The sequence below is a fragment of the Hemiscyllium ocellatum genome, chromosome 20 (genome assembly GCF_020745735.1).
Source record: "Hemiscyllium ocellatum isolate sHemOce1 chromosome 20, sHemOce1.pat.X.cur, whole genome shotgun sequence".
NCBI classification, from domain to species: domain Eukaryota; kingdom Metazoa; phylum Chordata; class Chondrichthyes; order Orectolobiformes; family Hemiscylliidae; genus Hemiscyllium; species Hemiscyllium ocellatum.
Genome location: NC_083420.1, coordinates 48,644,679 through 48,672,441, shown reverse-complemented (window position 1 = coordinate 48,672,441; position 27,763 = coordinate 48,644,679). Strand labels below are relative to the sequence as shown.

The window sequence follows — 27,763 nt, the reverse complement described above, 5'->3', positions numbered from 1 at the left end:
CAAATTTAACTTTTCAAAGTTCCACGGTACTGTAATAGAACACACTTTGTGCTATTCTTTGCTGGTGTTCTTGGATTTGCGCCTACCTGTCCCCTGTTCCATAAATTCCTCATATCAAACAGAAAGTGAGAGGATTAATTGAATTGAAAATGTAAATGAGCTCAGGCTGATTTCCGTGCACTTTTGAATAGCTTGTTCAGGAGACACATTGACATAGGTGAAGAACATGGAGTTCCGTAATGCTATAAGATTGCAGAAACACCTAAACAAAGAGAAAAGGATAAAACATGGTATGATTTTGGAAACAGTGGTGGAGAATCATTCCTTGAAGGTTAAAGTGAATCAAAATAAATAAGAGTGCGAAGTGTGACTCAGTCATTGCTATCGCATGCTAAATCAGGAGATTGTAGGTACGAGCCATACCTAACGCACACCCAGTGCAGTACTGAGGGATTGCTGCATTGTTTAATGTTTCATCTTTCAGATGCAATCTTCAACCAAGGTCCCGTCCACCATTTCAACCAATGTAAAAGCTATCTGTGAGCCTATTTGAACAGGAGGAGAAGAAATTGGTGTACTGCCAACATTCAGACAATATCTCCAAAACAGGTCAACGTCACAGTGAAACTTGTGGGACCTTGCAAACAGTTTGCTTTGTTTGCTATACGAGGAAAGAAAGATGAGCTGACAGCCCAGTATGGGGAAGGAAATCTATGAGATGTCTTTGACCTTAATAATTTGATTATATTCATAACTGTCGAACTGATTGTAGACAGCAATGGGAGCAGCTCAGCAGTCAGATCCTTTTGTAAGAGCTGTGATAAACCCCATCTCTAGTTTCAGGCCAGTATAATGGAATACATTGTGGGTAATCCTCTAACTTGATTAAAAGGAACTTTCATTTGCACTCAAAATCTAATCCAGAGGAAAATAAAGCTGCAAACTTGTAATGGAAAAGGGACCTGGCAACAGATTCTGAATCGCTCAGGAGTTTGCAAAAATGTTGCAGTGTAGGATTTTAACCTGGCATGCTGTAAATTTCCTACCGGAGATTTTCTTTTATGCAGTTGCTGCAACTTGCAAGTAGTCCCAGTCCAAATGACACCCTGACTGCAGGATTACAGATCAGAGGCAGGTGGCAAAAAAAATCTTACAATGAAATGGTATCTTTAGACTAAATGTGTGAAATGAAATAACACTTTGAATGTGTCAGTTTCTTCAGGGAGAAGTTTTGGGATATAGAGTACTCACATGGGGAATTCCTGCCAACAAAAATAGCCACATTATGGTCTTGCCTATGGGAGATGCATTTTGCTGCTTGGAAAAGAGGAGGTGGTACTTTCTAACAAAATCGGGGGATAAATTGAAGGAAAAACCATTAAGACAACTCCTGATTGAGTGTAATCTTACACTTTAAACTATTCCAAAAGTGCCACAGCTGCACATATCTAAAATCACAGCATGTTGTATAGCATGTAACATCCTCGCAAGAGTATTGTCTCACATGTAGAACATGGTAATAATCTCACATGTGACACGTGCCAACCTGCACGTTATCTCACATATAACATGTTCCAGTTTGTACATAATTTCACACTGAAAACATGCCAACCTAAATTTGTGATACATTTGATGTGAAACATTGTTATTGTTAGAAATACATAAATATTTACAGACTATGAAACGCTGGACTGTGGAACTGTTTGGATATGTGGTTCAAATGTTAACTCTGTTTTTCTTTCCACAGATGCTGCCAGACCTGGTGAATTTCTCCAGCACTTTGTGCGGGTGTGTTTGAGATTTCCAGGATCTGCCAGATTTTGCTTTTATTTGAGTATTTGAAAATTTCGTGTTGAAGAGGCTTTGTCATATAATGTCTTGCAGATAAAACATCAAAAGTTCAAAGAACCGTGAATTAGCCATTGTATATGGGAAAAGCTGGTGATCTTGGGAGAAAAAGTCCAACTAAATCAATTATCAAGAGAGATAAAGCTTTTTTTAAAAACAGATTAATTGTTGGATAATCCCTAGGATCCACGTTGTTCATTGCCTTAGCCTCTGAACTGAAATCACTTTTTCAGTTCACATACCTAGATGTGAGATGTTGAAGAAGTTGGCAACCAAAAGCTCTCTCTCTCTCAGTTAGTAAGAGACACACCTTCCAGAAAAAAATATCTCTCTCTCTCTCTCTGAAGTTGCTTGTAAACCTGGTATGGTTAGCACTGCTGCCTCGCAGTGCCAGGGACTTGGATTCAATTCCAGCCTCAGGTGACTGTCTGTGTGGAGTTTGCACATTCTCCCCATGTTCACGTGGGTTTCCTCCCCACAATCCAAAGTTGTGCAGGTTAGATGAATTGGCTGTGCTGAAGTGTTCAGGGATGTGTAGGCTAGGTGCATTAATCAAGGATAAATATAGGGTAGGGGAATGGGTCTGGGTGGGTTACTCTTCGGAGGGTCAATGTGGATTTGTTGGGCCAAAGGGCCTGTTTCCACACTGTAGGGATTCTAATTCTAAAAATTCTGACGGAATTTCAAATATCAGGGTTCCTCGCTGTTTCCCACCTGATTCTGAAATATGGTTTGAAGATCTTCCATCATGCTGGAACTGCCTAGATATTTGATACTAACAACAAGAAACCAAAGGAACTGTAAAAGGTGAAGCTATCCTTGATCCACAATGCCTATTTTAGCCAATACCTTTTAAGCTCAAGTTTTTGCTGCAGAGCCGTATTTTCTTGTCTATGACTGAATGTATTTGTTTGGGATTAAGAGGATACAGTTTAATACACTGTAGTAATAATTTGGTTGAGAACTAGTATTGCTGTTTATTTAAAGAAAAAGTTCATTTTGAATAAACAATTTATTTTTGAGTTTATTGAAGAAACCTGGTGGAGGTCTCTTTTGTCCTGTATAAAATCATACAGAAAAACAGAGTGATCATTTTGCTGAAAATAAAACCTTAACAATTTTGATATGTTCTATGAGTAGTGAGGCTTGATTACCAGTCCAATCCTCCCATCAGAGTTGTAACACTATTTTGTTCACATTTATCCTAACAAGGGACAGACATAACCAAAACATTTATTCCTCGGTCCCCATTTTAAAACAATTCATAAGTAATTACAACTTTACAAAACTGAAACCACTTTCAGTCTGTTTTACATGAGTTATGCAATAACTGTGGCTCGGTGGCTCAGTGGTTAGCACTGCTGCCTCACAGCACCAGGGACCCGGGTTTGATTCCAGCCTCAGGCAACTGTCTGCATGGAGTTTGCACATTCTCCCCATGTCTGTGTGGGTTGCCCTCTGGGTGCTTCAGTTTCCTTCTGCAGTCAGAAGATGTGCAGGTTAGGTGAATTAGCCATGCTAAATTGCCCATAGGGATGTGTAGGCTTGGTGCATCCTTTAGGAGAAATGTAGAGGTATGGGGGGGGAAGTCGGTCTGGGTGGGATGCCCTTCAGACTTGTTTAGCCGTAGGAATACTGTAGGAATTCTATGAAATACAATATAGAAGTAAAAATATGTTCACACTTATGAAACAATTTAATTGAGTTTATCTGAAATGCCAAATACTAAGTTGGTGAACAAAAGTCCATTTCTCTGTCGGCAGGTAAACCAGTGAGGATATAGAGGGCTGCCTTTAAAAAGGAGATGGCTCAGGAATGATTGAAGTACAAATGGGAGAAACGTAACACACACATAGCCAGAATGATGAAAGAGACAGGCACTAAGATGAAGCAGAAAATTAGATCAGATTAGAATCCCTACAGTGTGGAAACAGGCCCTTTGGCCCAACAAGTCAACACCGACCCTCCGAAGAATAACCCATTCCCCTACCCTATAAGTACCTCTGATTAATGCACCTATCACTATGGACTAAATTGTGGCCAATTCACCTAAACTGCTCATCTTTTGGATTTGAATTTGTATGACAGGTGTCAGGTCAGTACTAAAAGTAATAACCAGGCTGAGTGTAATAAGTTCAGAAAGAAAGTGAAAAAAAGTAATGAGAAACAGAGAGAGAAAGACCAGCAATTAAAGAAAGGTATACAAAACATCTTTCATAGGCATATAACTAGTAAAATAGGGGCCAACTATGAATCAATTACGCACAGAGACAGAGTGCTTAGCTGTGGTACTAACTTTGAATCTGACTTTAACAAGGAAGAAAGTGCTGCCAATGTCATAGTGAAAGAGGAATTAGTTGAGGCACTGGGTAGGAAAAAATTTGATAAAGAAAAGCTATTAGAAATTCTAGCTTACCCTTAAAATTTGAGAAGTCACCAGGAACTGGATGGATGCACCAGAGGATGCTGAGGGATTATAGAGTGGAAATGGCAGGAGAACTGGCAATACTCTTCCAGTCCTCTTTAGATTTAGAAATGGTGCCAGAGGTCTGTAGAATTATAAATGTAGTTGTTCAGAAATGTGCGTAAGGTTACACACAGCAGTTACAGACCAGTCAATTTAACTTCAATGGTAGCCACGCTTTAAGAAATGATAATCTGAACAAAATCAACAAACTCAGGAACAAATGTGGATTAATTAAGGAATCCTGTGCAGATTTGTTAATGGCAAACCTTGTTCAGCCAAATTGATTGAGTCTTAAGATTATGCAACAGAGAAGATTGATGAGGAAAATGGAGTAGATATGAACTTCCAAAAGGAACTAGATAATGTGTGACATGGCAGGCTGATCAACAAAGCTAAAGGTGGAATAAAAAGAACAGTGGCAGGCTGGATATTAAATTGGTTGATTGACAGGAAACAGTCAGTAAATAGTTATTATTTGGACAGGAGAAAGGTTTACAGTGGGGTTTCCCTTGGGTTCATCGTAGAAACATTGATTTTCTCGATCCATTTTAATGACCTATGATCTATATCAAAATTAATGAGTTGGGTGCGCAAGATACAATTTCAAAATTTGACAATAACACAACCTGAAAGTGGTGGGAACTGTGTGGAGGGCAGTGATAATTGGTGATAGTTTATTCAGGAAGGTTCCAACACATTGCAGAGGTAAAGTCACAAGAGAGCAGGAGCACACATCCCTGCAAACACCTCACCTTCCTGTTCCTTCAAGCAGTCCTGCCCTCACCTGTCCTTGCAGAGTCTACAATTTGTACTTTGGACTTCCTATCCATTTCAGAACCCATTAAATCCAAAGAAGAACAAGCCCTCCTCAATCCTGATGGACTGCCTAAGAAGTAGAAAAAATTAATATATTTCAAGAGGATAAAGGCAGTCTAGTGGAATGGATAGACATATGGCAAATGAAATTTAATGCAGAGAAATGTGAAAACTTTTGCTGGTAAGAATTAATGGATACAATGTAATAGTCCAATTCTAAAACTGCACTGAACAAAAGGGATCTGGGAGTATATATTATTAAATGTGGGAATAAGTGGTTGCTATGGCATTCTGGACTGTATAAACAGAGGCAAAGAGTACAAAGGCAAGGAAATTATGATTAATCTTTATAAAATACTGGTTTAGCCCTATCTTGAATACTGTGTCCCATCTTGGGCATCACACACTTTAGAAAGTAAATGAAGGCATTAGATAGGATGTAGGAAATGGTTTTGGGGTGAGAAACTTCAGTTATGCAGGTTGTTCTGCTATTACGCATGTTTCTTTAATGTAAATTTCACTGTGACGTGATTGCCAGGTTGGGGACACTGTTTCTAAAGCTCGAACTTTTAAAACGGTGTTGGCTGTAACGCGATTACATTGCCAACACTTTAAGCACTGGTTCTAAAGTGTGATTTTTCTATAATGCTGGGTTGCACAACAATGCAACCAAAATAATTGTGGAAGAAATTCACCGTAGAAACTAGAGCTGTTTTCCTTAAAGGTTGGGAAGAGATTTGACAGAAGTGATCAAAATCCATAGTGGCGTAGATAAGGACAAACTGTTCTCATTGGCAAAAGGATCAAGAAGTAGAGAACGTCAATTTATGGCAATTGGTGACATGAGGAAAATTTGCTCTTGTGCTGCAAGTGGTTACGATCTGGAATGTACTGTCTGAACATGTAGTATACATGAATTCAGCTGTGGTTTGTAAAAGGGAATTGAATTATAAACTGAAGAGAAAAGATTTACAGACCTGTGGGAAAGCGTGAGTGAGTGGGACATGGGGACTGGCTGAGTTGCACTTGCAGAGAGACTGTACAGAGACAAAGGCTTGAATGGCTTCCCTCTGTACCATGACCATTCTATGTTTCAATGACTGTGAACAAAAATACAAAAGAAAAAGCCTCCTCAGCCAACTTTCACTTCAATAGAAAATCCTGGCTTTGTTTCTGCATGTTAATCACTCTGCTAATATAATGGCTGGGCTGCAATTTAACTCACAGGCTTTGAAATTTGTTTTTCTTTCATAGAAGAAATTTTAAAAATAATTTTACAATTTCCTGGCAATTTTGGATGTGGCAATTAGTTACAGTTTGCAGGTTGAAGTTTCCCTTTAAAGAAGTAACTTGTTTATACAATGACTGTTGATCTCTAAGTTTAATTGTTATTGGAATGTATCAGCTCATTCTGAGATTGAGCACTGAGACAAAAGGTGGAATTAAAAATTAACAACGACACATTGTTTAAACTTTTATTTTCTATGTCCATTTTTCTATCATAAGTGCTTTGAGTTGTGGAGAATGTCTCGACCTTGCTGTAATAGGCTAAATCAAGTTAATTTGCTCCAAACCTTTTATTGTGTGCTAGTTAGTATGTGAAAACACTTGCATTATCCATCAGCCTGGAGGTTATAGACATGAGGTTTTCTGCCTCTCCTAGCCAATCCACTGAAGTTGCATCAACTATAGTACTAATTGGGATTTACGGGAATCTAGTTTGTTAATTCACCTGTGAGTTATAATTCCTACAATATGGAAACAGGCCATTTGGCACAACAAATCCACCCTCCGAAGAGTAACCCACCTAGACCCATTAAATTTCCCCTATCTAATGCTCCGAGCCTGCACATCCCTGAACACTATGGGCAATTTAGCATGGCCATTTCACCTAACCTGCACATCTTTTGATTGTGGGAGGAAACCAGTGCACCCAGAGGAAACCCACACAGATACAGGGAGAATGTGCAAACTCCACACAGACAGTCGCCTGAGGCTGGAATTGAATCCGAGTTCCTGGCACTGTGAGGCAGCAGTGCTAACCACTGAGGCACTGTGCCATCCGTGTCTAATTGATAGAGAATAAGTGCTTTGATTAATCATCAATTCCATCATTGTTGTGTCAGGCTGTTGTCAGAAAAGGGGAAGATGAACTGAACATGGTCTATTTCTGCCTACACATCCAATCAACGTTACAAGACCCTCCTCTCTGACCTATCACCTTCTCCCCCCACCTTCATCTATCTATTGCATTCCCAGCCACCTTCCTCCTAGCCCCACCCTCTTCACATTTATCTTTCAGCACCCCCAGCCCACAAGCCTCATTCCTGATGAAAGGTTTATGCCCAAAATGTCAATTCGCCTGCTCCTCAGATGCTGCCTGACCTGCAGTGCTTTTGCAGCGCCACACACTCGACTCTGATCTCCAGTTTCTGCAGTCCTCACTTTGTCCAACACGACAAGTCATTCTGGTTTAAGAAGATGCCCCAGGTTTTTCTTTGAACACCAACAACTTCAGGTTGTCATAGGCACCTTTCCAATGTGTCTGATTGATTGATCGACACAATCAGGTCAATAAACCTTTAGACCTGAGGTTAGTGTTGCTTCAAGGGGTCTTACCAATGGCAGGAAATAGGAACAGGAGTGGACCTTACGACCTCTTGTGTCTACTGTGCCATTCAACATGATCATGGCTGATCTTCTCCCTCAACTCCACTTTCTCAGCCGCTGCATGTATCCCTCAATGCCCTAAGCAACCAAAACCCATTCATCTCAGCCTGAACTACACTCAGTAACAACCCCCTGAGCTAGAGAGTTCCAAAGATTCACAATAAGACTGAGAACATGGGTTGGCTGGAACTGTTCCCGAGAACTAGTGAAACTCTGATGTGAGGCAGGTCCTGAGTGGGTGGGTTGTGTAGTTTTTAGTGTTTCTGCAGAAATGGGGGAGGAGAAGGGACAATTTAAAAGTTCCTTGCTCTTCCCAACAAGCTTCCTGTATCCCTTTTACAGAACAACTTCAGAAGAAGTCATTGAGTATTTCTTGCTTTTGGGGAAGGTCCAATTAGAAGAACGAATAAAGTAACAAGGAGTTGCAAAAACAGAAGATTTTTTTCAGAATGCAATTAAAATGTTATGTTCAATTCTCACTGTCTTTTATGAGCAACAGTGCTAGTTTCTGACTGCCCCTGTTTTTGCTTTCAGTTCTGGATTATTCCCAGCATCCTCGGCAGTTCCATCCTGTGTGGCCTTTCAGACGACCAATGGGAGATGATCTCAGCATGGATCTATGGGTTTGGGCTGTGTGGTCTTTTTATAGTCTCCACTGTTTTTCACACCATCTCCTGGAAGAAAAGCCATTTCCGGTAAATGCTTCCTTGTCATAATTTGAAAACTTCTTTAATGATTTTGGTCTTCAGGCTATCAGGTACAGAACATAGAACAAAAAGATTTTACTTTAGGGGTGCTGATGAGGCTGGATACTGCTGGATAATACTGTGTACACTGTTTAACAGGCCAATATCCCTATGTAGAATTAGGCAGCATAAGAGATTCCCAAGGGTTGTATTATAAATCTATAAATTATCACAAACACTAGTTTCCACCATTTCCTTCTAGACCCTTTCACTGCCCAGAAGCTAAATTGCCACTAGAGAAGAACCCAGCTGTTATTTCACCTTTGACAATCCGAAAAGTCAATCACTCACAACCGAAAGCTTTTCCAATCGCTGAATCTCTTGTAGCAATGTTCACCTATTAATGGCCACCAATAAATTGCGCCCACGTTTCCAATTGAATACCTTATGTGCAAAGCCCATTAAGTGCACTGCAGACCATCAAAGGTGAGGGAAATATGGGAGAGGTTAATCAAAATGGAATTGGAGGGGGAGATAAAGCACTGCATCTTCGGAAGTGCCCACTTCTCTCTAAAGGCTTCAAGAGTATTAGCGTATCTGGTCTGTCCCTTCTCCCAGGACACCTAGGCATGAACATAGCTGTGGAAGAGGGGCAGACAGCTAACAGCTAAGACACCCCCTGGACAGCCTGCTGCCTGGATCTGCTAATGGCTAAGTCGGCCTAGAAACCAGTTTGTAAATCTGGAGGCCAATGAGCAGCAACTGCTGTCAATCATCTCTGGAGCTGTTTTGCTTGCCCTTTAAATGCCCATGCACTGATGTACAACACTGTTCTTACACTTCCAAGAGCTGGGCAAACCAGTCCAAACCGAAAAGTTGAAAGCCTCCTCTTTGTATAACTAAGAGTAAGCTACACAGGTACGCCATGCTTCCACTTCTAGGTTAGATTCATTGCGGACAAAGTTTTTCCCAAAACTCTCCACTGACCGACTTGATCGACATTACGTCTCAGTGGGACGGGGTAAAGGGAAGAGGGTTGTTTGTTGCTTGGAGATTTTGATGTGACAATGGAAAATGCAGGCCCCACCCACACTCCTTCAATTGCTAATGTCACTGGCGGTATAGCATTATCCTAGCCACAGTGTTAATGAGTGGAACCCAGTCATTGAACTTAATGGTATTTTTAGCCAACATCCCTCAATCAAAGCATAAACCATCAACTCACAAGGAAATAAGTTCAAACGATGACTGCATTTAATTTAGCTGACGAAACAGCCATTTTATTGATTTTTATGTAGAAAGGACCCCTGATAAACTAAATTAACATAGGGCAGATGGAAGAAACATAGACTATAGTTTATTTGGTAACAAATATCTAAGTTATATGGATAAAACAAAAGTACTGAGAATGCTGGAAATCTGAAATAAGAACAGAAAATGCTGGAGAAACTCAGCAGGTCTGGCAGTGTCTGTGCAGAGAGAAACAGAGCAAGCGTTGAGTCAAACATGACTTTTCTTCAGAACGGGACAGGAGATTCAGAATTCAGAACAGAAAATTGTATTGTTTGGTGGGATTGAGGTGAGGCTTGGGAGTTAAAGTAGCCAGATTTCTGGAGCAGTACGTACATTTCAAGAAAATAGCTGTCATCCTGACTGACTAAATCCACCTGAATAAAATCATAGACAATGACTTTGAATCAGTGGACTGCATTTTACTTGGTCCCTGTGCATAAAATCAAGGAGTATGCTCATCTCCAGATCACAGGCTCACACTACAGTTGTTTAATTGGTCAGGTTTGATGCAGGTCCTCTGTTTCTCTACAAGGTTAGGTCCCACCTCAGACAGCTAACCTGAGGCGAGCAGCAGCACTGGGAGTGATGGCCACTGCTGGTACTGCAGTGAGGCTGAAGAGGAAATGTGCTGGACTGGAGACAAATCTGGGTGTGTCATCAGGAGAAAGTGGCAGGGCCCTGCTGAGGTGGGCTGCAGAGCTGAGGAAGGGGCCTCTAGTGGGCTCAGAGGTTAAAATGGTAGCAGCATAAGTGAGCAATACTTAACCTCCTTGTGGATATGCCACCTGGCAGTGTTCCCATCCCCAAGAGGATTGTAGGCAGGTTTTGGGCACAGTGCATTGCATTTTACAACGCATCCTACCTGCCAACGGTGTGCCTGTGTGTGTGTGTGTGTGTGTGTGCGCGAGTGTGTGTGTGTGTGGTTTGTATTTATGCCCTGTAGTCTGCTTGTCTCTACGCCAGTTGAAGCCACTCAAAGGCCACCTCTCACCAATGCTGGTATTATCATAGAATCCCTCCAGTGTGGAAACAGGCCATTCGGCCCTACAAGTCAACACCGACCCTCCGAAGATTCACCGACCCAGACCCATTCCCCTACTACTCTACATTCACCCTTGACTAATGCAGCTAACCTACGCACCCCTGAACGCTATGAGCAATTTAGCAAGGCTAATTCACCTAATCTGCACATCTTTGGATTGTGGGAGGAAACCGGAGCACCCAGAGGAAACCCACACAGAAACGAGGAGAATGTGCAATCTCCGCACAGACTGGAATCAAATCCGGGTCCCTGGTGCTGTGAGGCAGCAGTGCTAACCACTGCTACACTGTGCTGCCCTGGTAGACTGGCAGTGGGCTGAAAGGTCTGTTTGGACACCTCGTGCCAGGGTGAAGCTCAATGGTAATCACTGCTCCCAACCACTCCTGCACCATCCCTCCCTGGCCTTCCCCCCCCATCATAGCCTTCCTAATACAGCCTCCCATTTGCATTAGTCAGAGTGAAATGGGTCTGGGTGGGTTACTCTTTGGAGGGTCGGTGTAGACTGGTTGGGCTGAAGGGCCTGTTTCCACACCGTAGGGAATCTAATCTAAAAAAAATCACAGTGAAGCTGGTCCAATGTAGCTCAGGATCTGACCTTCATCAGGGCTCCTGGTGGTGGATTGGCTGCAACATCTACTCTTCCCAATGACAGGAAAGCTGCCAGAGGAGTTGGGAGTGGGGTGGTGGTGGTAGTGGTTGGGGGAGGGGTTGCTGCTGTCCAGTTAGAATGTCTTCCCAGATGGGACAGAACTTGCAGCGTCCATAAGTGAATGTCTGGAGCGTAGTCATTCCAAGCGCAGACGGAACCCCTGACATTGCTGAAACGTGTGGCCAAAGCCATCACCTCTGTGGGAAAGCTGTCAACCTCTGCATCTCAGTTCAGAATGCCTAACCTAGTTACCAGGCTCAACAACAGAAGAGCCTGTCCCATATTTGTTTTTGTCTGCGGATGTGGATCTGATTACAAATCACTTTCATCTGAAATATTCCAACTAGAGCCAACAATACAGCTCGAGTGATGCTGTCCAACTTGCTGTCCGTGTGTATTAGAGTACAATGTAAACCTATGCTGTTGGACTGTACCCAGTGTAATTCTATCCAACTGTTTCCTTCTTTATCTAGAACAATAGAGCATTGCTTCCACATGTTTGACAGGGTGGTGATCTACTTCTTCATTGCTGCGTCTTATGCCCCCTGGTGAGTCAAACAAAGAACTGCTGAGACATGAATTTGTAACAACACTGACCGCTCAGGCTTGGAAAACAGAAATCTCAAATGCATTTCCTTCATGTCATTAACATTAAGATATGTCAAAGGCCTTCGCATCAAGTGAATTCTTTTCTAGGATGTTGTTAAAGAGGTGAACACAGCAATTAACTAGTTCCCCGTCAGCAAAACAAAAATGTAAAAAGATAATGGTCAATCTGCTTTTAGTGAGATTGGCCAACTGAGTCAGTGCGGCAGGGGAAACCCTTATCTTTCATCATGAGGTCTTTTTCAGACAGCACACCATCTACGTGCTGCATTAGAAGGTCAGCAACTTTTAAAAATTCGTTCATAGGTTCTGGGCATTGCTAACTAACCAGCATTTAATGCCCTTTGAGAAGGTGGTGGTGAGCTGCCTTCCTGAACCACCGCAGTCTGCACGCTGTAGGTGGACCCCACAATGCTGCTCCGGAGGGAATTCCAGAATTGTGACCCAGCGACAATGAAGCAACAGCTTCAAGTCAGGATAATGTGTAACTTGAAGGGGAGTTTGTAGGTCTGCTGCTCCCCCCATGTTTCTACTGCCCTTGTCCCTCTAGATGATAGTAGTCAGGGGTTTGTAAGGTGCTGTCTAAGTGGTCTTGGTGAATTTCTACAGTGCATTCTGCAGAACACACTGATGCTCTAGAGCATTGGTGGTGGAGGGAGTTGATGTTTAAAGGTGGTGGATGGAACGGGGTGCCAATCAAGTGGGCTGCTTTGGCCTGGATGATGTCAAGCTTCTTGAGTGTTGTTGAGCGGCCCCCATCCAGGCGAGTGGGGGGTATTTGAAATAAAAATAGGTTCTCTAAGGGCCAGGATAATGTGCTGAGGGACGCATTGAAGCTTGGGCCCCTGTGCAAGGTGTCTGAGGTTCTTCCTGCTGAAGGTAAATGGGGGTCCGTTCAGGTATCGGACCCTCCCAATGCCTCAACTGTGTGTAAATATAGTCTTGTACAAATCAAAAAAATGCTTTGGGTTTGTTTGTTTCTTCATATGCTACTGTACAGAACCAAACTGCTTTAGTAACTATGTATGTATTTAAAGGTATTTTTATGAATAAAGTATATTTTCAAAATAAAAACATTCCACATTGTTGGGTAGATATCAGTGTTGTAACTTCACGGGAACAGCATGGCTTGGAGGTGACACGTTCTGGAGCACAAGTCTTCAGTACCAGTCCCAGAATGTTGCCAGGGCCCTAGCTCTGTCTCTGGTATCCTCATTCATTTTTTTGATATCGTATGGAGTGAATTCAATTGGCTAAAGACTGTGCTGCTGGAGACTTCAGGATGAAGCTGAGATGGATAATCCACTCAGCAACTCTGACAGAGGATGAGTGTAAATACTTTACTGCTGCATTATATATTTACGTGCTGGTCCCCCCATCATCAATGACGGAAATATTTGTGGAGATCACATTTCTTGTCAGTTGATTAAATGTCCACCACCATTACTGAGCTCTGATACTGCTGAGACTACCAGCTAAAATCTCAAGGGTGGGACGCCCCATCCAACCAGGGCTGGAGGTCCAACCCTCAGTCTGTTTATATTACATCCAGTGTGTGGTTCCATGGGCCATGCTCACCTAAAGTCTGTCCATTTGGAACAGCAAATCCTTGGATCACAGCCCTGATCCCCTTATAGCCAGGTCTGTGTGATACCCACCATATTGTACCTGCCAAATTCAATCTGCACTTCAAGCTCATTTACCTTGTTGTGTGTATTGTGTGCATTTAAATACTACAGCCTCAGTCCTGTGTTGACTGCCCAGTTGTCCCGTTATCTACTGTGCCTGAGGTTAAATTCCCGATCCTTTCCATACTCTCTGTCCTCTTGATTGTTCTGGAAACTTTAATAACCTCTGACGAGCTTTCTCCTCTTTAACTTTTCCCATAATTTTCCATGCCTCTGCATTTACTAATTTCTAAGTTTGGTTTCAGCCTGATGTTGAATCATCCATAAGGACCTGAGCCCGAAAGACCAGAAAGTTTCCATGATCTTTACTGAGTTAACTTACTTTAGCCGGGACAGCATTCGGGATCATGCAGTTGATCTGAATCATTTTGGTGGCCCTGAATCTGGGCGAAACCCTTCATCTTTGCTACAGCCCCTGGTTGCTATCTGGTAACTCTTGCTGGAAATGTGTTTGTGCATTAACTGTAGGCAAGCAGTGAATGCAGCTTAGGTTGCGGTGTCATAATGGCTACTATCACTCACTATATGGTTTCACTCAGGGATTCGAAGCTGTGAAACGCGTAGGAGGGAGGTGATATGGGTAGAGATTGAGTGGAGGAAAAGCAGCAGGACGAGAGCCGTATTAAAGATTAATGGAGTAGTAATGGCATGATTTCTATGTGCAAAATGCACATGGATGAGATTCCACTGCCTGATATTGTGGGGCGGATCTTTGTCCAATGGGACGAAAAATGTATTGTGGTTCAACAGTCTGCTTCACATCTTTCCTGATTGACTTCAATGACAATAACAATGGGGGTGAAGTATATAACAGCTTACTAATTCACTATTCCATTGTCCACTGCTTTACTTAGTCAAGACCTATTCTTTAAATAAGCCAGTAACTCATTTAAAATCTTTAGGAATGCCCAGGTTTACACTCTGATTAAAATATAATTTCTCATTGCTGTGTATTAAATATCTAACAGCTTCCTTTTAGAACAAACTGAACCATGTAAAGTGAATTGTGAGGACAGGTTTGTGCAAAATATAGCGCTCTCCTTATTTTCTCCATCTACTTTGAATGTTGACTGAACTCAGTGAGTGAGCGGAAAGAGACTTTTTTTTCAATGTGTGAACATTCTCTGTTTATAGAGCAGTCATCAGTGGAAAGAATGCATAATTCATCAAATTGATATCAGTAAAGGTTTCAGGTTAAGTTCACAATTGCATTGAATTTACAGGAAGATTTGGGAGTCCTGTTTTGCAGGGGGGTTAGTGTTCCTTCCTCTTGGTCAGGAACTCCAGTTTCAAGTGCCACCTCAGCATCTAATGGCAATGGAGGTCTATCACAATGCAGTCAAACAAGTTGATTATCGATTTGTAAATTCCTCCAGTACGCCTTTGGCAGATGTTAAGAGTGGAAGAGTTTCCTGGTCAGCTAGAACCATGTGATAGCAGCATTGCAACATCCTCCCCAAGTTAAAGGACTCCATGTGCAGATTTTTGCCATCAGCAAGTGTCAAAGAACCACCAACACACTGGAGGATTTCTTCTTTATCTCTGATTTATTTAATTATTCACAGGACAATAATGTATGCACTGGTATCCAAGGAAATGCAAATGGGATTCCCTCCCTAAGGGCATTGTGGCTCTACCTCCAGCACATGGACTGCAGCAGTTCAAGGAAGGCAGCTCATTACCACCTTCTCAAGGGCACCGAGAGACGGGCAGTAAATGCTAGCCATCCAGTGATGCCCATATCCCATGAAAAATTGTTAAAAATTGTGAATGAATTTGCTAAATAAAGAAGGATTTACCTTATCTGCTCAGCACACTTCAGTTCTGCGCTGTGTTCAGCTTTTAACTTTGTTCTCAGGGATGAGTTTCTTGTACAGATATCATGAGACTGAGACAGATGAGATGGGCTGATCAATTCAGCACAGCTTATCTCATCTGAGTGGGCACTTTGGCTACCTTAAGAGAGTCAAGGCCCAGTTAAGATGGCAGTGAGAATGGCATGGAAAAAATAGGATATGTTTAGAGACAATTTAACCATTCAAGGTGAGATGGGTTAAGAACACCAGCCCCAGCCACAATCTTGGTGTTTCTTACATAATTCCATGGCCTTTGTCTCTCCTTTCCCATTCCAAAAGGTATTATTGGGATTTTCCCACTGTTCATGACTTAATTTGGAGGTACAGATTTATTATTTCTGGCCATCTCTGTTAATTCCATCCGAATGGCCATTATTTCACCTGACAACCTGTGTGGTGAGCTTTGTGATATTCAACTGTGGAAGACATCAAAGCTGATCCCAATCCCATTGAATCTCAGTATCTCAGTTTGTACTTTCTAGCTGAAACTCCTGGATTGTGAAAACACTGATTGTCTCCGTCATCCAGGCTGAGATCAGCTAATTCATAAAAGAACAGGGATTGAACCTGGGATCTTTCCAACTTCCTACATTACAACAGTGACTATAACTCAAAATGCATTTGTTGTAAAGCGGTAACAGGAGGCACCATATAAAGGCATGTATTTCTTCTGTAACAATTGTGTGCCTCAATACTGCCACCAAGTGGTGCATTTGCCCACTCTAAATAAAAGGAGCCAGAGGGGGATAGTGTGAGCACTGAGATACTGCCAAACCAACTGCTGTCTTAAACCATGAAAGGCAACAAAAATAAAATCATTATAGGGCCACAATGTTTTCAACACAGCAAGTTATTAAGCCCATCAGATCTATGTCAGCTCTTTATTGGAGCAACCACACTAATGTGCATTTGTCCCACTTTATCCTTCGATGCTTCACATATTGACATACAATTCTCCAAAATAATACATTGCTATTTGTCTGAAACACTGTGTCCAAGAGTTCCAGAACACTCCAAATAAAAATACTCATCATAACATTTCTCTTCACTTCCACACTGACAATTGAATAATTAATGCTTTAATAGATCTGGGTTTAAAATCACACAACACGAGATTATAGTCCAACAGGTCACAACCACCTGCTGAAGGAGTGTCGCTCTGAAAGCTAGTGCTTCCAAATAAACCTGTTGGACTATAACCTGGTGTTGTGTGATTTTTAACTTTGTACACCCCAGTCCAACACCGGCATCTCCAAATTTTTAATAGATCTGGTGTTTGCAGGTTATTGAAGATAACTTTTCTTACACCTACTACTTACAACCACCCTAAAAAAAGCCAAAGGAATTGCATTCAACCTTTATCCTATCATTGACAGACTTAATGCTATGTGCAGTCAGAGAATGCACAATAACACCCCAACCCTGGAGCTCTGAGTAACACCCCGGTCTCACAGCAGCCTCTGAAGTAAATATCCAATCCATTCACAAGATCCTGCCTTTGCCCCTTTTATCAAAGCGAACCCAGTTAATGTGCTGCTGTTCCCTTCCATAGGCTGAATCTTCGCGAGCTGGGCCCCTGGGCATCTCACATGCGCTGGATCATATGGATAATGGCCTGTGTAGGGACCGTCTATGTGTTTCTGTTTCATGAACGGTGAGTACCTAGACTGAAACTGAAACAGAAATAAAGGACATACTGAGGAAGAGCTGGTATGTACTTATAACTGCACTAAAGTTATTACCTATTTGGTTAAAACTAAACCATGGAATGCTGGATATTGATCCTAACTCCAGTCTTAGCTCATTTATCCCTGTAATCCACTATTCCTTAACCCAAGTGTGTCCCGCAGGAAGAGGCAGTAGGTAACAGCATAAACTGACAGTCATGTTAGTTTAGCACTTAACAGGGCCTAGAACACCTTCTCACCTAGTAAATAGTTCAGGTTCCACTTGGTGGGGGAGGGTCAAGTGTGCAGTATTTAAAGGAGTTAAGATTTTAAAATAATTATTCTGTTAATGTTTCAGAATTTTGTTTTATGTTATAGTCAAGCCAGGTGTTAATACTATACCAATATCTGAACCTCTGTTTGGCAATGTCAAGTAGGACATAAAGACAAAATGTGGATCAGGAAACATTGTAAGTGCAAACAGCTCCTCTCCTCCCTTGCCAGAATGACATACACTGATGTCAATAAACACTGGCTGATGGAGTTGCCTGGAGCAAAAAGAACATGAGCTGAATTTCAATAGAACCGGGTGTGAATTCTGGCACTGGGTTACAGAACATTGGGACAGAAGGAGGCCATTCAGCTCCTTGATTCAATTCTACCATTCAATCAGATCATGGCTGATTCATTCCATTTACCCTCCTTAGTTCCAATCCATCAACACACTTGCCAAACAGAAATCTATTAATCACAGTTTTCAAAATTTTCGATAACCATCCCTCCTGCTCTAAAACCTTTTGAAGAGGTGAGTTTCAGGTTTCCATTATCTTAATCCCTGAAGAATACATTTCCTAATTTTATGTTTCTGTCCCTTTTGTGTTGAACTCCCCACAAGAGAAAATAATTCCTCTTCATCGCATCTAGCAGTTCTTTCAATCATCTTCAACACATTGATTAGATCACCACAATTTACAATACTCAAGGGAATACAAGCTTCGTCTATGAATTGAATTATGCAACATGCCATCATTGTAAATCCAGCATGCCATTATCCTGGTAAATTCAGTGCCACTCCTTCTCTAGCACTGATATACCCTTCCTAGAGTTCAGTGTCCAAAATTGGATGCAGTTTTTCAGCTCAAGTTTAATCAGATCCTTTACATGACTGTCACTAAGTCACTATGATTAAGGTTCACTTTGTGAAGAGTTGGACTAGGGTTTAGAAAAGGCAAACTGTCAGTTCTCAGTCATCAACAGTGAAGCATCTGTACAGGAGAAGGTAGTTGTTGCAACCATTTCAGCATATACAGTACAAAATGGCCAGGTCTTTAAAAACTTTATTGCAGTCTAACAGAATATTGAGTTTGTTGCCATAGCAGTGTCATTGCTGGGGATTGGGAATACATTTTTACATCTGCCATCCAGTATTAAAATGCAAGTTCTCCCAAGTCTCATGGTATAGGCAGGAGAAAGTGAGGACTGCAGATGCTGGAGATCAGAGCTGAAAATGTGTTGCTGGCAAAGCGCAGCAGGTCCTGCAGCATCCAAGGAGCAGGAGAATCGACGTTTTGGGCATGAGCCCTTCTTCAGGATTTGGGCTGAAGAAGGGCTCATGCCCGAAACGTCGACTCTCCTGCTCCTTGGATGCTGCCTGACCTGCTGCGCTTTTCCAGCAACACATTTTCAACATGGTATAGGCAGCAGTGCAAATCTCTTCATTTTATGCTGTTTCTGCTTCAACAAGCATGATGCTATTCCTTGTACCCAACCGTCAACAGGGATAAGGGTCAACTTTTTCACATGGAGGGTGGTGCGTGTATGGAATGAGCTGCCGAAGGAAGTGGTGGAAGCTGGTACAATTGCAACATTTAAGAGGCAAATGGATGGGTATATGAATAGGAAGGGGTTGGAGGGATATGGGCTAGGTGCTGGCAGGTGGGACTAGATTGGGTTGGGATATCTGGTTGGCATGGACGGGTTGGACCGAAGGGTCCGTTTCTGTGCTGTACATCTCTATGACTCTATGTGGTGCTGTGTGCAGGATCATTCCCACTCTAACCCTGCTCCATCCAGCCTCTCTTTTACTGTTACACATTTGTGAAGGAAAGAAATGTTTGGAACTGAGAGTTTACTTTGTTCATATCATCCATTGTGTTGATGGGATATGTGAAGTTAGTGAGCAGACTGTACAAATGGGTTTCCTCACTGTCCCATCCAATGAAATAATGATGATCTGACTGAGCTGCTGCAATTTGGCATCTACTTATACCAACACTAGTCATGCTCAGGAACCAAAGTCAGGCCCAGGAAGAATAATATGCAACCAACATATTGGCAAAGTGCACATCCCATGAGAGAAAGTCTTGCAATTCCCTTAAACAGTGAGACATTTAAGATTTTACTGAGGCTAAATTCTTTTCAGTGCTAATTAATCACTATCCATGTCTTAAGAATACTTGAAGATTTTATGGAAACCATTCTCCATTTATTCCTACAATTTATTTTGTTTTGTGATAAAGCCATTTTAGTGGTGTATTTTCAGGGTTAACGTACCACAGATGCAACCAGCCTGAATTTAACATACCTCAATATGAAATACTCTGAAGCCTCTTTATGCATCATTTAAATGTGAATTTCACTATCAACTTTCCCATTCACAGTAAAATATGAACAACTCTAATCAATAAACCCGTTCCTTAGTGTTCTTTACTCTAACCTTTCCAATCATGTCTCAGCTCGCATTTTCTTGCAGTCTCTGAATGGATGCCTTCCATTGTTTGAATTTTATGTTAATTTAATAATGGATTTTATAATTTTTATTACATACCTCTGAAAGAATATTACACAGGAACAACAGGAGGTCATTCAGCCTCTTGAGCCTGTTCTGTACATGGTTGTCTCCAAAGTAGAGAATGGAAAATTCTAGCTGAAAATGTGTTGCTGGTTAAAGCACAGCAGGTTAGGCAGCATCCAAGGAACAGGAAATTCGACGTTTCGGGCATAAGCCCTTCATCAGGAAGGGCTCCTGATGCCCCTCCTGATGAAGGGCTTATGCCCGAAACGTCGAATTTCCTGTTCCTTGGATGCTGCCTAACCTGCTGTGCTTTAACCAGCAACACATTTTCAGCTGTGATCTCCAGCATCTGCAGACCTCATTTTTTACCCTAATGGAAAATTCTATTCAAGTTGCATTGATCCCTTTTAAATTTGACCTTTTCTGCTGCTGATCTTCAAGTAGGTCTTAGTTGTCACAAAGTTCCAGGTGGAGTGGCCAATATAAATTAGAACTTATCACAGATCCAGCTTTCTGCCACTGTGTAAGGCTAGATCAAGTTAAAGTAATACAGATAATGAATAGGTGCTCTCTGTCATAGGATCTCAAAGTCATAGAGCTCTTGTTGCACTGAAGAAGGTTACTCAGCCCATTCAGTTATGCTGGCTCTCTGCAGAGCCATCCAGTCAGTTCCATTCCCTGCTCTATCCCATATTCCTACAAGTTTATTTACCTTTTGCCCTTCCAATTTCCTTTCAAAATTGTTAGTCATTTCTTGTTTCCACCACCCTACATTTGATTGATGTTAAATCCTGGTTACACAGTAATTAATGACCAGTTATGATATGAAGAGATAGACATAAAAGTTTGATCTTTTAAAAACTGGGGACATCATTGTAATCTTAAAAGTTGCCCTTAAGTGGGATTGTTGCACCTTTCTTAACCATGGCTCAATGCTGCAGTGAGTGTTAATGGCTGACCTGAGGGAGAATTCTATCCTGTTAGATCCAACAGAGCGACATGGTGTTAAACTTGAAAACCCATCTAACACCTGGGAGCTAGTTCTTTCAGTGAGATGACCCTTATATTCTGGTTGGTTCTGATATTAAAACCAGTTCATGCTGGTTAATTAAAAGAAAGAGCAAGGGTGGTGCAAGTTACTAGAGCCAATGTGAGAGATAGCTGCACATTCACAGATAAACGTCCAGCCTTTTACACCCACAGCAATGAGACACATATGGTCTGGGGACACAAGACAGTCTTGTTTCAGAACACAATGATTAAGATACTTTAAGTCCAAAGAGATGTGTTAAAACCTCATCCAATTCAGAAAGCTGAACAGATCTTAATCAGATCTTAAACATAAGGCTGTGTTTTACAATTTAGCAACTTTTCCCAAATTGCCTACATAATATTGTCAATTCTGGACTACTAGTGAGAGTCTAAAACATTCAGATAAACCACTATTCTCATATATTAATAAATGGTTCTGATGTGAAACTACTTCTGAATGGCAGAGAGTGTTCTGATTGCTAACTATCTTCCACTAGATTGCTTGTGATGATTAAAGAACAGCCCAAGAGACAGACAGTGAAAGGTGAAACATTGGAGCCTAATATTTCTACACTTGCAAGTTTGTACACAGTCACATATTACATTGTCAACTAACAACCCTCTTTCAGCCTGTCTCAGTGTTCCTAACTGAGCAAATTCATCTTGTCTCGCCAGATAGTTCTGCTTTCACAAAAGTAACAGAAGACACATGACACTAGGTTATAGTCCAGTGCTCCTGACAAGGGGACTGCACTCTGAAAGCTTGTGTGATATCACATTAACCTGTTGGGCTGTAACCTGATGTTGTGTGACTTCTGAATTTGTTCAGCCCAGTCCAACACCGGAGCCTCCACATCTTCACAAAATCGAATTCTGGTCATAACTGAGGACAAATGAGCGCACATTTGTACCTGTCATTGGAATTTAATTAAACATCCAAACATTAGAAATTACATTGTGTCCTTATATTAAAAAGAACTATATAAAACCAACTGAAATTTTAACAAAGTTAAAGACTTCCATACTCTGTAAAAAACCATTACATTGTCAACTTTCCTCCAAAATCCCTATTTCTATTTAAAACAATCTGACAGTAGATGGCTTGAGTCTACTTGTTTAAATTTAGAGATTTCCTTTTTCCCAAGTTCAGCCCCTGTTTCATTCCTGGAATCTTCATTATCCTACAGTGAAAAATTATATAGAATATATATAAAGGGGCATATTACCTTCAATATGGTCCATATACAAAAAGCCATTCTCAGTTATGAACAAATAGTATGCTATTTATGAACCCAGGTTTTAGCAACCAGAGTACTTTTAACAGTCCTTTTTGTTTTCTTAACTTCTCAAGCTAAAAGATATTTTCCTTTCTCATCCTTAAGGTAAGGCTGCCATGGAATACACTTAGGGGAGGTTGACATGTCATTAACATGTCTGGATTGAACTGTCCTCCTGGTTTAAGTTTTGAGTCTTTAGGTTCTAACCTGCACTTCAGAGAGATTGGCTATCTTCGAGTCTTACTGTCTCTTCTGGTTGTACATTAGCCTAATTGTTCCTCCCATGTCTTTGATTGACTGATGTCTGATGCTGTAAAGGCTTTGCATCCCTTTGCTTTACAATATCCACATTTATCTATGTTGGATATCTTTTGAATGCACATTGTTTCATCCTTTCTTCACTACCCCAGCATGTGACTACTGATGTCACTATTATCATAACCATTCCCACTATGCCACTGTGTCCATCATGTTTCTCTCAATTTTCATACTAACATCATTTAACTATTTTTTTAGATTGTTTACATTTGTCCAACTTCTCCTCCTCTAAAGTCTGAACTACGTTGGCTAAATCTGTGGTAGTTGTGCCATCCTGACCTTGATCTCATCACCATTAACTGAAAATGATGGGCTTTAACCATTTCTATAAGACAATTATCATTCAGTGCGGTATTTGATGTCGTGATTTTCACATCACCCCAAATCTTTGTGGTCATTATACTCACTCATTCTCATTGCCTTGAGTAATGTTAATACCTCTGTATTCCTTCCATATGTTCCAACTAGAGTTTGAGCAAGTTAAGAACACGGGTGCTGTGTCTGATTGAGCACTGCACCATCTGATTTACTATCTCTGGCCCAACTCTTGCAGCCTGGTACCAAAGCTGATGAGATCATTAGTCCATGTCTGGAATTATACCAGTTCGTTCGGTTCTGTTTTGGTCATTCTCAGTTGTTCTTGCTCTCTCGTGGTCTTGAGGTGTGGCATTTGGTTGAGGTCTTGCTTTAGCAAAAAAAAATTGTATTTTTAGCCTTCTGCCAATGAACACCTCTGTCAGTGAAAATAAAGCTGAATCACAATCACTAATCTTAGTCTTTAATATCTTCACAGTTTTCACTGCTCCCTCAGCTTTCCCAACTGGCCTTTGGATGAAGAGGAGAACTCTTAACATAATTAATTACAGATTCTGTTGTGAATCTTTTAAAGTCTTCATCCACAGATTATGGACCAATGTCTGAAACATTCTCATTTGGAAATCCATATGTGAAAATGATTTTCTTCAGTCATTTAATCATTGTTTCAGTTGTTGTAATGGGAGGTCTGCTAATGTCTAGTCACTTGGCAAAGCGATCTACCGTAATCAAATATGCTTTCCCTTGGAAGTCGAAGAGGTTGCAACCTTTGTTTTGGTTTGTTTGGGAAACTACAAGATAATAGGTGTTTCAATGGATTTTGTGAAAAATATCTTCCCTCATAGCATTTGATATTAATATTAAAAGATAGTTTAATATGGTCAACTGGCTTCCTTTGTTCATGATGCTTCAGTAAGAACTGATCATTTGGACAGTATTTTGGCCAATTTCTGAGCAGAATTTTCTGATCTGTGTGTGTGATACCTTTGCCTTTATAGATTTCATGTAACTTCTCAGAAGCTGGTGAAGAATTTGTTATGACTGAGAAAATGCTTTTACTCGCAAAATTAAAACTAAATTTTCAGATTCAGTTTGATCCACTGGAGCTTCAGACAACATACCAGCTGTGGTCTGATTTTTTTTTGCAATACAAAGATTGTTGCATGAACTTTAGGATTCGCGATGACATTTTAACTATCTCTCTGGAATTCGGTTGTTTAACTGAAGATTTGTGGCCTGTCTCAATCTGAAAATTATAGAAGATGGTTTGAGAATTGTTCACATTACTGGCAATGTCTCTTTCTCTGTGGTTGCATAATGTTGCTGTCATTCACTTAACACTCCGAAAGTTTAGGAAACTGGCTTTCATCTAACCAACATCCTGGACCTGAATAAATACTGCCTCTTAGCCTGTTGAGGATATATCTGCTGCCACCACTGTCGGCTACTTGAGAATATAATGTCCCAGAAAGCCTGGAGAGAGTGATCACTTTTTTTAATCGATTGAACTTTTCTGGTTTGCTCATTCTCCAAAATTGCTGCGAACCTTTTCTCAAGAGATTGTGTGGTCGTAGCCAAATTTGGAATGAATTTCCCTACCCGGCTGAGTATTCCCAAAAATCTCTGGTCATCATTGACACTCTTTTATTGTGGAAAAATCAGTGCTGACGTTTGTTTGTTGAGGATCTATCTTTATCTCTCTCTGTTGGATCGTATGCCCCAAGAATGACTGATTCTTGTCCTTGCAAATGCACATTTCTTGTTCAATAGAAAATCCATATTTGGTCATGCTCTCAGACCCTCACAAAATCTGTGCTCATATTTTTGGTTTGTCGTTCTAAGTATATCATCCCAATGACACATGACTCCTTTTTCTTCATTTTAAAATGTGTGACAATGTGTGCTGACATGTCTGAGATCTAATGATATTTCAGAAGGAAGATGAATAAGAAAAAATGATTAAAAGGCATGAGAAGTGTTTTTAAAAGCCTTGACTTGTAGTCTAAGAATATTTGCCGAATGCTGCTGTTGGCTTTTAGCTTGGTGAAAAGCATGCTATTGGCAAGGTTTGCCAGACTGTCATCCTCTGAAGACTTTGGGTGGTATTTTCACCCGACTGCTTTACAGTATGAGGTCAACACATCACCACAGCTTGCGATTTGGTTTGGGAACTATTACAATCCATGAACACCATCTTGTTTGCTCTGCAATAGGTGACACTGCTCGCAATGTGGAGCACACTGTCAAGTTGAGAGCTGTTGTGGTACTGTCCCTATCTCTAGGCCATGCAGCCTGTGTTCAAGTCCCACCTATTCCAGACGGTGTACCACAACATGTCTGACAGATTAACTAGAAACTATCTGTCATCAAGCTGCTTTTTAACATTCTCCAGCAGTGGATATCTGCATCGTGAAACAACATGATTTTCCAGACCTTACCTAGATCTTTGAAGATCTGAACAACTTTTGTCCAATTATCTTGCCATAGAACTTCATCATTTCTTTCCAGAGGGTCTTGTTGTACCCTATTCTGTTCAATAAAGACCTTCTTTGAATCTTTAAGACTTAGAAAGTCTTGTTAAAGTCTTTCCCCTTATGGCTAAGCGTGGTTCTTACCTGACCTGAAGCTCAGTGTTCCCTTACCTAGCAATTTAATTCTTTGTGCTGGATATCTTTGACTGCATTGCAAATGCTCCGCTAGGATTCTAACACGTGCTGCTGTTCCTTGAACCCTTTGAAACTGAACAAAATCTCATTGCTTTTCATAATGCCACGTAAGAAAGTGTATTTTCTGTCTTTCCTTTATCATAGAATCGCTGCATTGAGGAAGCAGTCCATTCAGCCACATTGCGTCCTCTCAGAGCCTCCGAAGAGCACCCCACCCAGACCCATCCCATCCCTGTCATCCTGCATTTTCCATGGCTAATCCACCCAGCCTGCATATCCTTGGACACATGGGGAATTTAGCATGGCCAATCCACCTAACCTGCACATAGAGTCATGTCCAGCACTGAAGCAGACCCTGCAAACCAACTCGTCCATGCCGACCAGATAGCCTAAATTAATATAGTCCTATTTGCCATATCCCTCTAAACCCTTCCTGTTCATATACCAATCCAGATGCTTTTTAAACTTTGGAATTGTACCCACCTCCACCACTTCCTCTGGCAGCTCATTTCATACATGTACCACCCTCTGCATGAAAAGGTTGCTCCTTAGGTCCCTTTTATATCTTTCCCCTCTCACCCTAATCCTATGCCCTCTAGTTTTGACTCCCCACCCCCACCCCAGGGAAAAGGCCTTGACTATTTACCCTATCCATACCCCTTATGACTTTATAAACCTCTATAAAGTCACCCCTCAGCCTCCAACGCTCCAGGGACAACAGTTGCTCCTTATGTCCTTTTTAAATCTTTCCCTTCTCACCTTAAATCTTTGCCCTCTAGTTTTGGATGCCCCTATTCTGGGGAAAAGACCTTGGCTGATCACCCTATCTATGTCCCCCATGATTTTATAAACCCCTCAGTGGCCAACATTCCAGGGAAAACAATCCCAGCTGATTCAGCCTCTGCCAGTAGCACAAACCTTCCAAACCCTCCAACATTCTTGTAAACCTTTTCTGAAACCTTTCAACATTCTTCCTATAGGAGAAATACCAGAATTGGACACAATATTCCAAAAGTGGCCTAATCAATATCGTGTACGGCTGCAACATGACCTCCCAACACCTATACCCAAAACTCTGACCAATAAAGGAAAGCACACCAAATGCCTTCTTCACTATCCTATCTACCTGTGACTCCACTTACAAGGAATTCTGAAACTGCACTGCAAAGTCTCTTTGTTCAGCAACACTCCCCAGGACCTTACCTTTAAGCGTATAAGTCCTGCTAAGATTTGCCTTTCCAAAATGCAGCACTTCACATTTATCTAAATTAAGTTCCATCTGCCACTCTTCAGTCCATTGGCCCATCTGATCAAGGTCCCGTTGTACTCTGACGTAACCTTTGCTGTGCACTACACCTCCAATTTTGGAGTCACTTGCAAACTTACCAACTATACCTCCTATGTTCACATCCAAATCATTTATATAAATGATGAAATGTAGTGGACCCAGCACCAATCCTTGTGGTACACCCCTAGTCACAGGCTTCCAGTCTGAAAAACAACCCTTCACCACCACCCTCTTTCTTCTACCCTTGAGCCAGTTCTATATCCAAATGGCTAGTTCTTCCTGTATTCCATGAGATCTAACCTTGTTAACCAGTCCACGATGAGGAACCTTCTGGAATGCCTTACTGAAGTCCATATAGATCACCATTCTGCCGTTATCAATCCCCTTTGTTACATCTTCAAAAAATTCAATCAAGTTTGTGAGACATGATTTCCCAAGCACAAAGCCATGTTGACTATCCCTAATCAGTCCTTGCCTTTCCAAATACATGTACATCCCGTCCCTCAGGATTCCCTCCAACAATTTGCCCATCATCAATGTCAGGCTCATCAGATCCCTGGCTTTTACTTACCAACTTTCTTAAATAATGGCACCATGTTAGCCAACTGCCAGTCTTCTGCACCTCACCTGTAATTACTAATGATCCAAATAACTTAGCAAGGGGCCTAGCAATCGCTTCCCTAGCTTCGCACAGATTTTTAGGGTAGACCTGATCAAATCCTGGGGATCTATCCACTTTCTTGCATTTGAAGACATTGAGCACCTCCTACTTTGTAATATGGACA

At 41.3% G+C, this 27,763-nt stretch overlaps 1 protein-coding gene across 1 annotated transcript in view; it reads left to right on the top strand.

Moving 5' to 3' along the window:
• The window catches only part of mmd2a (monocyte to macrophage differentiation-associated 2a), a 109,180-nt gene that overhangs the window by 64,857 nt on the left and 16,560 nt on the right, over positions 1 to 27,763 (top strand). Inside the window, exons 3-5 of the mRNA XM_060840337.1 lie at positions 8,336 to 8,496; positions 11,945 to 12,019; positions 17,174 to 17,275. Of these exons, the coding sequence (XP_060696320.1) occupies positions 8,336 to 8,496; positions 11,945 to 12,019; positions 17,174 to 17,275 (338 nt within the window). The remainder of the gene's footprint in view (positions 1 to 8,335; positions 8,497 to 11,944; positions 12,020 to 17,173; positions 17,276 to 27,763) is intronic.